The sequence below is a fragment of the Zophobas morio genome, unplaced genomic scaffold (genome assembly GCF_036711695.1).
Source record: "Zophobas morio isolate AGI-343-1 ecotype UQ-CSIRO unplaced genomic scaffold, CSIRO_AGI_Zmor_V1 ptg000076l, whole genome shotgun sequence".
Lineage (NCBI taxonomy): Eukaryota > Metazoa > Arthropoda > Insecta > Coleoptera > Tenebrionidae > Zophobas > Zophobas morio.
This window is the reverse complement of record NW_026972181.1, coordinates 1,273,096-1,288,867: the sequence shown is the minus strand read 5'-3', so window position 1 is coordinate 1,288,867 and position 15,772 is coordinate 1,273,096. Positions and strand designations below refer to the sequence as shown.

At 46.4% G+C, this 15,772-nt stretch overlaps 3 protein-coding genes across 3 annotated transcripts; all 3 read left to right on the top strand.

The window, feature by feature from the left end:
• Positions 1-599: 599 nt before the first annotated feature.
• On the top strand, positions 600-1,919 carry LOC135143807 (uncharacterized). Its single transcript, XM_064075747.1, has one exon. It carries the CDS (start codon positions 600-602, stop codon positions 1,917-1,919), a length of 1,320 nt encoding a protein of 439 aa, XP_063931817.1.
• Positions 1,920-4,827: 2,908 nt separating this feature from the next.
• LOC135143806 (uncharacterized) lies at positions 4,828-5,877 on the top strand. The gene has a single exon (XM_064075746.1). The coding sequence runs from the start codon at positions 4,828-4,830 to the stop codon at positions 5,875-5,877; it is 1,050 nt and encodes a 349-aa protein (XP_063931816.1).
• Positions 5,878-10,808: 4,931 nt separating this feature from the next.
• LOC135143805 (uncharacterized) lies at positions 10,809-12,398 on the top strand. Its single transcript, XM_064075745.1, has 3 exons — positions 10,809-11,000; positions 11,076-11,609; positions 11,829-12,398. The coding sequence occupies exons 1-3, from the start codon at positions 10,809-10,811 to the stop codon at positions 12,396-12,398; spliced, it is 1,296 nt and encodes a 431-aa protein (XP_063931815.1).
• The last annotated feature ends 3,374 nt before the right edge of the window (positions 12,399-15,772 follow it).

Sequence of the window (15,772 nt, the reverse complement as noted above, 5' to 3'; positions counted from 1 at the left end):
AAAAACAAACGACACAATGGTACACATCACAGGTATCGATGCGAGTACTGAAATGGAAGAAATAAGAAGAGCCGTCATGATAGAGTGCGGAAAAAACATAACAGAAGAAGAAATAAAAGTTATATCCATGCGTCCAACACGTATAGGAAACCAAACAGCGACGGTGGCACTTAGGAAAGATGCAGCAACAAACATCGTGAACAAGGGTAAAATGAAAGTGGGCTGGGTTGATTGTAGGGTGAGGCGTAGAGTAAACTTGACAAGATGTTTTAGATGCTTAAGTTTTGGGCATAGAAGAGACCAGTGTGTCGGAGAAGATAGGTCAAAACAATGCCTAAACTGCGGCAAAGAAAACCACGAAGCAAGTGAATGCACGAATCCGCCTTATTGTATAGAATGTAAAAAAGAGGGACATAGACAAGATCAGACGAAATGTCCTTACTTTAGAAAACTGATCAGAGAAAAAAACCGAGCACTTTCAGTTGCGGACAGTGTGTTCGGAGATCAAAATGACTAAAGTATTACAAACAAATGTAGGCAGGTCTAGGGCGGCGCATGACCTGGCCGATATAGTAGCCGCAAAAACAAAAATGAGAACAATGAAAGTATTACAAATAAATCTGAACCGAAGACCTAGGTCTCATGACCTCATGGAGGCAAAATCACTAGAATTAGGCGTGGACATCATAATAGCTAGTGAACCCAACATGAATCTTATCAGAAACGACGAAAGCTGGATGAAAGACAAGTTACTCAATACTGGAATCAAGATAAGAAATAGAGAACTCAGCTTGGGAGTAACTGAAAGCCGGGAAGGAGTGGTCATGGCCGAGATAAACAAAATTAAATTCTATAGTGTTTATATACCACGTAACGACCCAATGGAAAATACGGAGAGAATTCTGGGTGAAATAAATGACGTTCTCGGCCAAAGACCGAAGAGAAGCCTCATCGCAGGGGACTTCAACGGGAAATCTGCCGAGTGGGGGGAAAAGAGAACTGATCGCAGAGGCTGCATTGTGGCCGAGTGGATAGCTAGCAAGAACCTAACCGTTTATAACGAAGGAGAAAAGCCAACTGTCATGAGATGGAATGGATCGTCCATAGCCGACATCACAGTAGGAACTGAAGATTTGAAAGACCAAGTGAGGAAGTGGGCTGTGTTAGATGATGAAACGCTCAGCGATCATACGTTCCTGTATTATGAGGTTGCCCAACAGGCCGTTCCCGCCGCTGGGAAAGAACCAACAGCAAACAGGTGGAACTTGCAGAAAATGAACCCAGATAAGACGCGAAATGCCATAAAAAGGAAACTAGATCAAACCGACGAAAAGACACCGGGAGCGTGTATGCAAGCTATTACAGAGGCGTGCAACGAAACCATTCCAAAAAAGAGAGGGGGAAGAACGAGGAGACAAACCTACTGGTGGAATAACGATATTGCGGAAAAATGGAAGGCATCTACCAGGGCTAGAAGGGTTCTTCTGAGAGCTAGGAAACATAATGGAGCACAACCTGCCCTACAGGAAGACTATAGAGGAAAAAACAAGTCCCTGCAACTAGCTATTAAGGACAGCAAAGAGAAGAAGTGGAAGGAACTTATGGAAGAAGTCGACAGAGACGTATGGGGGGACGGCTACAGAATAGTATGCAAGAAGCTCAGAAAACCGGCAACAAAGATAAATGAGGAGATAAGAGCTGAGGTGATAAATGAATTGTTTCCAACGCGCAGCATACAAAAATGGCCAATAAGAACAGAGGTGGTGACCCCGACGATTAGTGAGATAGAAGCACAACAAGCCGCCGGAAGAATGAGGAACAAGAAGGCGCCAGGACCTGACGGGATACCCTCGGAGATACCTAAAATGACAGTGGAAGTGTGTCCTAAATACGTGACCGAAATGATGAACGAGTGGTGAAGGGGGAATTCCCGAAGGAGTGGAAAAGGGCCAATAATGGAAACTAATCGCTGACTACGTGGACGACACTATGCAAAGGAGAGAGGAAGAAGAAAGACGACGACATACCCAACATTAAAAAAAAAAAAATGAGAAAGCCCCCGCTTGAGCCTGAAGTGATGCTAGCGCGATTCCAGGTTGAAGCGGAGAGGAGAAGAGGAAGATGATGGCAGAAAAAAGGCGACAACACCGGCCGAGCCCGTACAATGTACGGGTAAATAATACCCGGACCCAAAGTAATTTGGACCCGATGTAGTGTACCCTTAAAATAGGGCTAACTCTGCCATCCAAAAAAGAGTAGGTCAGGTCAGGTCAGGTCAGGTCTCGGGGGAGAAGCCAAACTCCTACCGGGCGCGTCCCCCACGTGGCGGATAGGGGAATGCCCTCACCGGCTAGCCGGCGGGTAGTGGTGAAATAAAATAGCCACCGCGGACCAAATAGAGCAACGGAGGAGACAACCTCCAGGAATAAAAAACAAGACAACAACTCTGGCGCGTACAAGGACATGGCTCGGGTTATAGTTAGTGAGTATGGGTGGCTCTTGGTACAAAGCTCCCTCACCACGTCAAGGTGGCCACCCATCGAGGGAGGACTAACGTACTGACATTGGCAATGGACCGGACAACGATTTGGGTGAATGAACGGGAGGCGGGCGGTGGAGCGTAGCCGCCCGGACACACACCGTAATCGTGGCCTGCCCTCAGCAACCTCCGTTGAGCGCGGCGGGGGTATGTTGGCAGGGACCCACGACCGGGGAGCTTGCCTTAACCGGCCGGCTCGCGAGGAGACAAACCTCTATAAAAAACCGACAGCGAAGTCGTTAAAACCTGTGGGGCACCAGGCGCACCCCACAGTATAAATGCCTTCTCCCCGGTATGGGACCACTGCCGGGGGGTGACCGATATATGTGCCCAACTCGTGGGACAAAATATGGGAGATACAAACAAAACAATTGGAACGCCAAGAAACAGTATAGGAGGAAGAATTTACTCAGTTTCTGCAATTGAGCAGTTACGAAGGTCAAATTCATGTAGCACGCCGGAAGATGACAGAAAAAGGAAAAGAGGAGAAACGACTCCGCATAAGGAGGAAATACTCAAGAAAAAGGAGAACCCCACGGCGTTTGTACTATTGGAGACGCTCAATATGATCAAAAAACATATCGAGGACCTAAGCAAAAAAATTGAAGAAAACCCAAACACGAAAAGAGAAATAAAAGACATAGCACTTGCACTGAGAAAACAAAAAGCGGTTCTTTTAAGGGACACTACAAGAGAGTGGTTAGAAGAACATAGATGGGAAGTATTTGAAATGCCTAAATATGACGTGGAGAGCCAAACAGAAGAAGCCGAAAGTTCCAAATTAGAACAGCAAATAAATGCACTAGAGGCAAAGATTGCGGAAATGGCAGAAGAGAAAGAAGTTATAAGGAAGGAATTAGAAGAGGCAAAACAAAAAATAGAAACCCTGCAAAATCATGAAAACAGAACCGACTCAGTAAGTAGTGTAAAGGGCATAAACACCTACGAAGGCTGGAAATTAATAGAGAGGCACAGATGGGATGATAATATATACATCAGGTCAGAGATAAAAGTTGGTAATCCATTAGAGACCAAAGACAGTGTGGTGAAAGTAGTAATTGTGGAACCCGAGGACCTAGAAAGGAATATAAGTATTCAAAAGATATACCGGGACAGATTTCCAGAACTAATGAGCGTGGACGAAGACTTCGAGGTTCTCGAACAAATAACCAGGACGCGTACGAAGGAGAGGGGAGAGTTAGCGCAAAGAAAAATTATTAAAGTGACCTATGACGGCACGGAACAAAATTTATGGGACCAGTTACAAAAAGTTAAAGATGAGACAGCAGCAAATGAATGGGTGGCGCTCCACCATGTTAAAAACATGACGGTACAGAATATGCGGAAAATGGTGGAATGCGTCTTCCAAGAGACGGAGACCAAGGTATGTATCTATACTACAAAACAAACGGTCGCCCCTGAGAAAATCAGGGAGAGGAAAACATACGGGCTGGTGGTAGAGCAAAAGGGGAAGGACTTTGTAAACACAATAGCTAATGTCAAAGCGGCAATAAACACAAATAGAGCGGGAGATAGCATTAAAAGCTTGAAGAGCACAAAAGACGGGAAACTATTGATTATAACCGAGAAAAATGATGAAGCGATAAGCGAAATTAGGCACCTAATAAATCAACTGCCTGAAAAAGTCAACATTAAGACGGTAGGGAAGATGTCGACGAAGGGAACAAGCTACCGTATAAGAGTAATGGATGCGACCACAGAAAAGGAAGAAGTGATCGAAAGTCTCGAGCGGACACTAGGCAAAAAGCATGGGGTTGGATTTAGAATCGGAGATCTGAGACCGAACACAGGGAATACGAAAGCTGCTACTGTAATGATAAACGACAAGGAGGACGAGAGCAAGATGGAAAAGGGAATAATCAGGATAGGATTAGTTTCATGTCAGGTGGAACAAACAGTCGAGGTCAGGAGATGCTATAAATGCTGGACATATGACCATACGGAGAACATCTGCGAAGGACCGGACAGGAGAAACCTGTGTTACAGATGTGGAAAGGCAGGTCACTCGCTTAAGGAATGCCAGAATGAAGAAGAGTGTCCGATCTGTAACAAGACGGGACACAAGGCGGGCAGTGGGAAGTGTACGCTATTTAAACGGGCCCTGTCACGTGCCAAGGAAAACATACGCAGTGAGAGGCAAGAGCAGAAGTGTCAGCATAGACAGGAGAGAGAACAAAGAACGGAGTCGATGGAAATAAACGCGTCGGGGGAGCGGGACAGCAAGTCTAACTAACACACACACCAAAAAAAAAAAAAAAAGCCACAGTATGAATGATAGGGAGAGAAAGGAAACGATAGTGCTGCAGACGAATGTACAAAGAAAGGGAGTGGCGATGGATGTGATGTGGAAAACGGTGCAAGAAGAAGGAGTGAATGTGCTAGTAGTGTCTGAGCCAAATAAAAAGAGAGTGAAAGGGGTAGAGTGGATGACAGATGTGAGAGAAGATGTAGCGGTGAGAGTGTGTGGACGGCATGAAAAGGGAGAGATGTTTGGGAAGGGCGAAGGTTTTGTATGGATCAAGTTTAGTGACTGGGTATTGTATGGATGTTACATATCTCCCAATACTGGTATTGGGAGATATCGAAAGTTCCTGGATGATCTGGGTGAAAGTGTGAATACATGGGAGGGGGAGGTGGTGGTCGCAGGGGACTTCAATGCGAAGTCACCCCTGTGGGGCTCCCCCATAATAAATGACGTGAGAGGAAGCTTGCTCGAGGATTGGATGGCTGAGAGGTGCATGGTTTGTCACAATTGCGGAAATGCCCCCACCTTCCTGCGAGGTGCTCAGAAGTCACATATTGACCTGACCCTCAGCACGGAAGGGGTGGCTAGAAGAATGAAAGAATGGAGAGTGCTAGAGCACGAGAATCTGAGCGATCACCAGGACATAGTATGGGTGTTGGGTAAGACAGGAGAGTGTATGAGAGGTGAGGACAGAACGAAGGACATGGGATGGAGCGTAGCGGAAGATAAGATGGAAAGACTGGCTGAGGTGATGAAGGAAAGAGTAAAGACGATGGATGAACGTAAAGACCTAGTGTATGAGACGAAGAGAGTACTAGAGGAAATGTGTGACAGGGTTTTAAAAAAAAAGGGATGTATGGGAAAGAGGAAAGGAGTGTATTGGTGGACGGATGAGATAGCAGAAAAGAGAAGAGAATGTTTGAGGAAGAGAAGGAAATGGATGAGGTGCTATAAAAAGGGAGGCAATACAGAAATAATAATGGAGAAAGGGAAAGAATACAAACAAACAAAAAAAAGAATTGAAGATAATGATCAACATATCGAAGGAAAATGCGTGGAAGAGAGTGTGTGAAGAAGTAGACAGGAATGTATGGGGAGAAGGATATAAGATTGTGACGAAGTGAATGGGAAGAGGAATGAAAGGTATCGCGTGCGGAGAGAACGTAATGGAGGAGGCTCGCAAGCTCTTTCCAGAGCACGAGCCTCTAGTGTGGAAAAATCTGGTGGTGGACGGGCAGGTGCCGGCCTTCACTCTCGCCGAGCTGCATGAGGCGGCCGGGAGGTTGAGGAAGGGAAAGGCGCCTGGCCCGGACAAAATACCACCAGAGGTGTGTAAGATTTACGCGAGAGAATGTGAAAAAGAATGTCTGGAGATGATGAATAAGTGCTTGGAGAAGGGGCTAGTTCCCAAGGAATGGAAGGTGGCGAGACTGGTGATGATAGAAAAGGAAAGAAAGGAAGGAGAGAAAGTGACATATAGGCCCATCTGCCTGTTGAATGGGATGGGCAAGCTGTATGAGGGAATGTTGGCCGAGAGACTGAGGAACGACGTTCGGAGGCTCGGCGATCTGGCGGAGACACAGTATGGGTTCAGGGCGGGCCGATCTACGATCGACGCCATGATGGATGCACGGGAGTACGCTAGAGGAGCGAACGTGGGGACATGGGGTACCCGGCGGTTCTGTGTGATGGTGACTGTGGACGTCCGGAACGCCTTCAATACGGTATCGTGGAGAGGGATACTGGATCGTCTTGTAAGCATGGGGGTGGAACCGTACCTCGTGAACGTGGTGCGGTCCTATCTGAGCGAAAGAGTGGTTCAAACGGAGATGGGCGAATTTAAAATGACTGCCGGGGTTCCGCAGGGGTCGGTTCTGGGGCCGCTCCTGTGGAACATATTTTACGATGAGGTCTTAAGAATGGAGGTACCTGATGGGGTAAAGCTCATCGGGTACGCGGATGATCTGGCGGTGATTGCGATAGGTAAGAATGAAGAGGACTTGAGAGAAAGGACCGAAGAAGCACTGCGGCTCGTGGGTGCATGGATGAGGGACAACGGTCTCTCACTTGCACCCGAGAAGAGCGAAGCGGTGCTCTTGGTAGGGCGGAGAACGATACGTGGAATGAGTGTGTGCATGGAAGGTAGAGCGATAGAGACCCGGGAAGCGGTGAGGTACCTTGGGGTGGATTTTCAAAGAAACCTCAGGGTGGCCGAGCAAGTGGAACGGGTGGTACGGAAGGCTAAGTTGGTTGTGGGTGCCCTGGGCCGACTGCTACCCAATGTAGGAGGACCCAGGGCGAGAAAAGGAGAGTGTTGTGCAGTGTCGTTCATGGGATGCTGTTGTATGGGGCGGAGGCATGGATCGATGGGTACCGCATACAGAAGTATCGACGGATGCTTCTGGGTGCCCAGAGAAATATGCTTCTGCGAGTATGTTGTGCGTATCGCACGGTGTCCGGGGAGGCACTGTGCGTGCTGGTTGGGGTCCCTCCGTTGGATCTACTGGCGGAGGAACGTCTTCGCGAATGGAAGAGGAGAAAAGATGAAAGGGAGAAGGAGGCGACTTCGGCCCCCTCAGCGGCGTGCAAGAGGAAAGCGAGAGAGGACCTGATGAGAGTGTGGAGTGAAAGGTGGAGGCAGACGGAGAAGGCCGCCTGGACGAGGCGGCTAATCCCGAACCTCACTGAATGGGTCGACAGGGGGCACGGGGAGGTTAACCACTACACCTCCCAAGTGCTCATTGGTCATGGGAGTTTTGGGGCCTATCTGAAAAGGATAGGCAAGATTGAATGCTCAGCTTGCTGGTATTGCGAGGAAGGAGTGGAAGATGTAGAGCATGCGATTTTTGATTGTCACAGATGGACGAGAGAGAGAGAAGAATGTGAAGTAGAATTGGGCATGAGGGTGAATGTTGATAACATGATTGAGAAGATGTTGGAGAGTGAAGAAGGATGGAAGGTAATAGAACGGATGTCAGTTACAGTAATGAAAGCGAAATGTGATTATGAGAGAGAGAGAGAAAGGAGACAGGAAGTGAGAGATGATTGAATGAAAAAAAAAAGACGAAAGAGGACTAGCATCACTAAGAGACACAGATAAAAAAAAATAGACAAACCGGAAGAAACTGTCCAAAAAAAAAACAATACGACAGATCGGATCGTGATAATATATATATATATATATAAAAAAAGAGGGGAGACAGAAGAAGAAGACAGGAAAGGATAACAAGATAAGAAGAAGAAGAAGAAGAAGAAGCTACGACCAACCACCCCCCTGAAGTAATGCTAACGCGGTTTCGGGGGGGTAGGAGAACACCTGGTCGAGGAAGGGGTTTTAGCCAGTAAGAGTGCAGGCACTACCAGAGACGATCGAACCTAAGTCTCTGGTGCCCATGAGGGTTTCCCCTTCCATAAAAAAAAAGGTCAGGTCAGGTCAGGTCCCAGGGGAGAAGCCAAACTCCTACTGGGCGCGTCCCCCGGGTGGGAAATAAAATAGCTGTCGCGGAGACAACCTCCAGGAATAAAAAACGCAGACGAAGACCCCAGCTATGAACATGGACATGATTTCGGTTTTTAGGTAGTAAGTATGTGCCACTCTTTGTAAAAAGCCCCCTCACCACGACAAGGTGGCGGCACATCGAGGGGGGACTAGCGTAACAGACACGGCATGGACACGGACTTGACTTAGCTTCACGACCCGAACGCGGGTGGTGGAGCGTAGCCACCCGGACACACACCGTAACCAAGGCCCACACTCAACAACCGCCGTTGAGCGCGGCAGTGGTACGTCTGTGGGGACCCTTGGCCGGGGGGCTTGCCTTAATCGGCCGGCTCGCGTGGAGACAACCTCTATAAAAGGACCGACAGCGAAGTCGTAAAAACCTGCAGGGCACCAGGCGCACCTTGCAGTATCAATGCCTTCCCCTCGGTATGAGACCACTGCCGAGGGGTAACTCCGATTGGTACCCCAGACGTGGGAACAAAAATAGATAAACTTACACATACAAAGAAAAATGATGAGGGGAAAGAGGTCGAGAGTTTCAACTCTGGTATAAGCGAAATAAAGGAGACAAGCAGGGATGAAGACCCTTTTAAAAGGAGGGAATCACTATCGAGAACACCTCCCGAGAAAGAAGGGCAAAAAGTGTCCAGCTTGAGAACCAACTGGGAACCATGGAGCCTTGTTAGACCAAGAGCAAATACGACCGTGAGTGAAATAGAGAAGGGAGCGAAGAGGAAGGCGACCGAATCACCGGAAAATAAGGAACATAAAATAGGTAGAGATGCAAATCTACTAAAGAGACGACATGCTGAAGCCGAAGAGAGGCTAAGCAAAGAATTAGAGGTGTTAGGTAATATCATTCAAGAAAACAGGAAGGTTCATATACCTGTAAAAAAAAGTATCGAAATCATACAAAGGAGCTATAAAAAATTAATAGAAATCATTAGAGTAAAAGAGGAAGAAGAAGATGAAAAAGAAAAAGAGTGGCAAAAAAAATAAACACCCTGAAGGGGACAGTAAAACAGATAGAAGAACAAAGTAATATAACAAAGGAAAAGTTGGAAGAAAAAATAGCAGCTGTGCATGAAGAAAAAGACTTGTTAATGGAAAAACTAAGAAAAGCGGAGAAAAAGGCAGACAGAGGTGCTCAAAAAATGAACGTTACAAAGCAAGAAATATCAGCAGCGGACAATAGAGAAAAATTTGATAAAATCAAAAATAATGTATGGGAACAAAGTGTTTTCGAAAACGTAGAGATAGTTGTGGGAAACCCATTGAGCGAAACCAAGAGTGAGTGCATGATTGTCATAGCAGAACCGAGAGATCCGGATATGAACCGAAGTATTCAAAAAACGTACAGGGATAGTTATCCAGAAATGGCAGAAATGAGAAACAACTTTGAAATTATAGAGAAAACGATCAAAACAAGAAACATAAAGAACAAGGACGAAGTGAGAGAAATAACTCGGGAGATAATTAAAATAAAGGCGACAGATACAAAGGATCACCTATGGGACCTATTAAAAAGAGTCAGAATACACGAATGAAAAAAAAATAGAAAACATAGTGACACATAAGATCGCAGAAATAGAAGGAGAAGAACTGAGAAAGATGATGCAGTGTATATTCATGCGGACACAAACAAAAATAAAAATGTATGTACCGAAAAGCCTCCAAACAGAAACGGTAAAGAGACAGCTCAAAGATACGAATTCGTACGCGATAGTGGTCGATAAAAAAGGAGTGGATTACAATACCCTCTTAAAAGAGGTAAAAGCTACACTAGAGGAAAAGGAAGATAGAAAAGCCATTAGAACGGTGAGGAGCACGAGAGATGGGAAAATGCCGATTATAACAGATAAAGACCAGGAAAAGGAACAAAACACAAGAAAAACAATTATGGAAAATATTGAAGAAGCAAACGTGAGAAAAATAACAAACATAAATAGGAACAGCAAAACACTATTTATAAGGAATTTAGACGCAACAACTAATAAAGAAGAAGTAAAACGGGCAATCAGGAGAGAATTGGGAGATAGAGGAGGAATAGAGATGAAAGTAGGCGAAGTGAGACCAACGAGAAATAGCACACAAACAATCACGATAATGATAGATAAAGACAATGCGGAAACCTTGACCAGGAAAGAATTCGTGATAATAGGGATAGTAAAAGGTAAAATCGAAGAACGTGTGCAGATGCAGCGATGTTACCGGTGCTGGGCTTACGGACATACAGTGAGTGGTTGTGTAGAAGAAATCGATAGAAGAAATACATGCTATAAATGTGGGAAAGAAGGTCATCAAGCCGGGCAATGTAACAATGAGGCAAAATGTCCACTTTGCGAGAAAGAAGGGCACACAGCGGGCAGTTCAGCATGTAAGATGTTTAGAACAGCATTAAAAGAAGCTAAGAGAAGAGCGGAAACTCCGCAAAACCTAAACTGTAACGGCGCAAATAAACAAAATACCGCTCACTGTTAAAAGAAAAAAAAAGGCACAATATGAATGGTAGGGAGAGTAAGGAGACGATAGTGTTGCAGGTGAATGTACAAAGAAAGGGAGTGGCGATGGATGTGATGTGGAAGACGGTGCAAGAGGAAGGAGTGAATGTATTAGTTCTGTTTGAACCAAATAAAAAGAGAGTGAAAGGAGTAGAATGGATGACGGATGTGGGACAAGATGTAGCAGTGAGAGTGTGCGGATGACATCAAAAGGGAGAGATGTTTGGGAAGTGTGAAGGTTTTGTGTTGATCAAGTTTAGTGAATAGCTACTGTATGGATGCTATATATCTCCTAATACTGGTATTGGGAGATATAGGAAGTTCCTGGATGATCTAACTGAAAGTGTGAGCAAATGGGAGGGGGACGTGGTGGTCGCAGGAGACTTCATTGCGAAGTCACCCCTGTGGGGCTCTCCCATAACGAATGATCTGAGAGGTAGTTTGCTTGAGGATTGGATGTCAGAGAGGTGCATGGTATGTCATAACTGCGGAAATGCCCCCACCTTCCTGCGAGGTGCTCAGAAGTCGCACATCGACCTGACCCTCAGCACGGAAGGGGTGGCTAGAAGAATGAAAGAGTGGAGAGTGCTAGAACAGGAGAATCTGAGCGATCACCAGGACATAGTATGGGTACTGGGTACGACAGGAGAGTGTGAGAGAGGTGAGGACAGAATGAAGGAACGGGGATGGAGTGTGGCAGAAGAGAAGATGGAAAGACTGGCTGAGGTGATGAAGGAGAGGGTGAAGACAATTGATAAACGTAAGGATCTGGTGTGTGAGACGAAGAGTGCAAGAGGAAAAGTGCGATAGGGTTTTAAAAAAAAGGGATGCATGGAGAAAAGAAAAGGAGTGTATTGGTGGACGGAAGAGATTGCGGATAAAAGGAAGGAATGCTTGAGAAAGAGAAGGGAGTGGATGAGGTGACAGAAAAAGAGAAGAGATACCCAACTGTCGGCGGAAAAAGCAAAGGAATACAAACGAAACAAAAAAGAACTGACAGTGTTGATAAAAAGATCAAAGGAAAAAGAGTGGAAGAGAGTGTGCGAGGAAATAGATAGGAATGTGTGGGGAGATGAATACAATATAGTAACTAAATGGATGGGAAAAGGAATGAGCGGTACTGCGTGTGGTGAAAATGTAATGGAGGAGGCCCGTAAGCTCTTTCCCGAGCACGGGCCTCTAGAGTGGCCGGATCTGGTGGTGGACGTACAGGTGCCAGCCTTCTCCCCCGAAGAGCTGCAGGAGGCGGCCGGGAGGTTGAGGAAGGGCAAGGCGCCGGGTCCGGATAAGATACCACCAGAGGTATGTAAGACATATGCCAAAGAATGTGGAAAAGAATGTCTGGAGGTCATGAATAGATGTCTGGAGAAAGGGGTTGTTCCCAAAGAATGGAAGGTGGCGAGACTGGTGCTGATAGAGAAAGAAAGAAAGGAAGAAGAGAATGCGAAATATAGGCCCATCTGTCTGCTGAACGGGATGGGCAAGCTGTACGAGGGAATGTTGGCTGCGAGACTGAGGAACGACGTTCGGAGGCTCGGTGGTCTGGCGGAGACGCAGTATGGATTTAGGGCGGGACGATCGACGCCATGATGGATGCAAGGGAGTACGCTAGAAGAGCAAACTGGGGTACTCGGCAGTTTTGTGTGATGGTGACTGTGGACGTCCGGAATGCCTTCAACACGGTATCGTGGAGGGGTATTATTCTGGAACGTCTGGTAAGTATGGGGGTGGAGCCGTACCTCGTGAACGTGGTGCGGTCCTACCTGAGCAATAGAGTGGTTCAAACGGAGATGGGTGAATTTGAAATGACTGCCGGGGTTCCGCAGGGGTCGGTATTGAGGCCGCTCCTGTGGAACATATTTTATGACGAGGTTTTAAGAATGGAGGTACCCGATGGGGTAAAGCTCATCGGGTACGCGGATGATTTAGCTGAGATTGTGAGAGGTAAGAGTGAAGAGGACCTGAGAGAAAGGACCAAAGAAGTACTGCGGCTCGTGGGTGCATGGATGGGGGACAACGGTCTCTCACTTGCACCCGATAAGAGCGAAGCGGTGCTCTTGGTAGGGCGGAGAACGATACGTGGAATGAGTGTGTGTATGGAAGGTAGAGCGATAGAGGCCCGGGAAGCGGTGAGGTACCTTGGGGTGGAATTCCAACGAAACCTCAGTGTGGCCGAGCAAGTGGAACGGGTGGTACGGAAGGCTAAGTTGGTTGTGGCTGCCCTGGACCGACTACTATCCAGAGAGGACCCAGGGCGAGCAAAATGAGAGTGTTGGGCAGTGTCGTTCATGGGATTTTGTTGTATGGGGCGGAGGTGTGGATCGATGGATACCGCATACAGAAGTATCGACAGCGTGCTGGCTGGGGTCCCTCCGCTGGATCTGCTGGCGGAAGAGCGTCTTCAGGAATGGAAGAGGAGGAAGAACGAAAGGGTGAAGGAGTCGAGTTCGGGTCCCTCAGTGGCATGTAAAAGGGAGGCGAGAAAGGATCTGATGCAAGCGTGGTGCGAAAGGTGGAGGCAGACGGAGAAGGCCGCCTGGACAAGGCGGCTAATCCCGAACCTCACTGAATGGGTCGGCAGGGGGCACGGGGATGTTAACCACTACACCGCCCAAGTGCTCACTGGCCACGGAAGTTTTGGGGCCTATCTGAAAAGGATAGGCAAGATTGAATGTTCAGATTGCTGGTATTGCGAGGAAGGAGTGGAAGAAGATGTAGAGCATGCGATTTTTGATTGTCACAGATGGACGAGAGTGAGAGAAGAATGCGAAGTTGAATTGGGCATGAGGGTGAATGTTGATAATATGGTTGAGAAGATGTTGGAGAGTGAAGAAGGATGGAAGGTAATAGAACGGATGTTAGTTACAGTAATGAAAGCGAAATGTGAGTATGAGAGAGAGAGAGAGAGAAAGGAGAGAGATGATTGAATGAGAAAAAAAAAGAAAGAAAGACGAAAGAGGACCCTAGCATCATTAAGAAAGAGACACAGATAAAAAAAAAGAAGAGAACAAATCGGAAAAAAAACATGACATCTAATCGTGATAATATAATATAAAAAAGAGGGCAGAAGAAAACAGGAAAGGATAAGAAGAAGAAGAAGCTACGACCAACCACCCCCCTGAAGTAATGCTAACGCGGGTCCGGGGGGGTAGGAGAACAGCTGGTCGAGAAAGGGTTTTTAGTCGGTAAAAGTCTGACACTACCAGAGACGATCGAACTTAAGTCTCTGGTGCCCATGAGAGTTTCCCCTTTCACACAAAAAAAAAAAGGTCAGGTCAGGTCCCTGGGGTGGCTAACTACCAGGCGCGTCCCCCGGGTGGCGGATAGGCGAACGGCCAGTTTTGTATATAAGCAGGGTGAGAGGAAGTAATATTCCTCGATATCCCTGTGAAATGCTTCGCCGCGGACCACCCCCAGTCATCACCCTGTATGGCTGGTTCTTTTTCTTCTCAGTTGCTTTCTTCCCTCTTCAATGTGCAGCTGACTTTAAACCTAACTGTCGGCCCCTCTTGGCCAACTTTTGTTTTTCGATTCCGAAGGCTAGGGGTCTTTAATCTCTGTTCTTTTATCTTACTCCCGTATCGATATTCGTTGACGACCCGGCGAGAAGATGGACCACTCTAACAGGGAGAAAACCCTGCCAGAAAACAGAAAAAATTATGATGGAACAACACCACGAAACGGATTTTACGGAGCAGGGACTCGGAACCCCAGTTCCGGTCGGGAGTGAAGTGCCTGAGCAGGCTTCGCCCGACCGTCATCCAGCGTCTGCTCAACAGCCAACACAGGAGGTGATCTCTCAGGCCTCTGGGTTGGTAAATGCTACTGGGAGTACAAGCACGCCACGTAAGAAAATTCTTTGCAAAGTTACGACTTCTCCTCCAGAGGTATGGGGTGGAACACCAACAAGAGTCTCCATAGGAAGTTTGGAAGGCAGGGGCAGGGAACCACTTACACCAAGCAATGTTAGCTACGTGGATCTGACATGGGATGAAGATTCAAAACGTAGTAAATCAGTTAAAAGACCGAGGACTGATGAGGATAGTCCCCAAGTGGAGAGAGTAGCGGTGGTAGGATCTAGTGTTGCTAAACAGGAGAAAATTCTTTCTCTTTTTAGAAAACTAGATAAAAATATAAAAAAACCTAAAGAAGGTGGTGGAAAGTAACAGAAACACGAAAGTTGAGATCAAAGATATTACTCAACAGATAGCTAGCGTAATGAGTCAGTTAAATACGGATGATATCCAATCCTTGATTCAGCAAAAAAGTTCTGTTGAAACTACACATGTGTTGAGCCAGGAAACTACGAATTTCTCCAAAAAACCTACAAGAGAATGTGGTACCCAACACAATGTGGAAGATACAGATGTGGAAGCCATAATCCGCAGAGAAAGGATATGCAAGGCAATAGACATGGGATCCGACGACGAGGAGACGCGGGAAGTGATAAATTTAAAATGGGATGAAGAGCTTTTTACTGTATCTTTAATTGTAAATGAGGATATCCCTATAGAAGACGACGTAATTGTGATTATAGATAAGGATAAGAAAGATAGGGACGGAAGGATGAAGAAAATCATGGAAAAGTTTCCACAAATTCAAGACGAAATTGAGGATGGAGCACTGACCACTGGAAAGGTAACAAGCTGCATCTCGAAGTCTGGAAGAATATCGGAGGATGGTTCAATCGTGTATGGAAATGAAAAATTCATACACATTATAGCATGGCATGATAGCCAAAAAAACATCCACGAAATAAGAGCCTCGCTCCAGAAGGTAGGTTCATTGGTAAGAAATAAGGGAAGAGGTAATATTGGATACATGGTTGAAAACCCGCGAAATGAGGTAACCATTAGAAAGATGGTGGAACTTACTTTTAGGAGGGAAGGGCCACACACGAAATTTTATTGTAGACCAAGAGGGAGGCTTAAAAGCAGATCCGACCCTGGTTCTGAAGACATCGA

Bases quoted from the DNA above. Each gene is read 5' to 3' on its own strand.
- LOC135143807 (XM_064075747.1), top strand. From the start codon at position 600: ATGAAAGTATTACAAATAAATCTGAACCGAAGACCTAGGTCTCATGAC.
- LOC135143806 (XM_064075746.1), top strand. From the start codon at position 4,828: ATGAATGATAGGGAGAGAAAGGAAACGATAGTGCTGCAGACGAATGTA.
- LOC135143805 (XM_064075745.1), top strand. From the start codon at position 10,809: ATGAATGGTAGGGAGAGTAAGGAGACGATAGTGTTGCAGGTGAATGTA. The intron at 11,001-11,075 runs GTGTGCGGATGA...TTTAGTGAATAG, and splicing joins GACAAGATGTAGCAGTGAGA to CTACTGTATGGATGCTATAT. The intron at 11,610-11,828 runs GTGCGATAGGGT...AAAAGATCAAAG, and splicing joins CGAAGAGTGCAAGAGGAAAA to GAAAAAGAGTGGAAGAGAGT.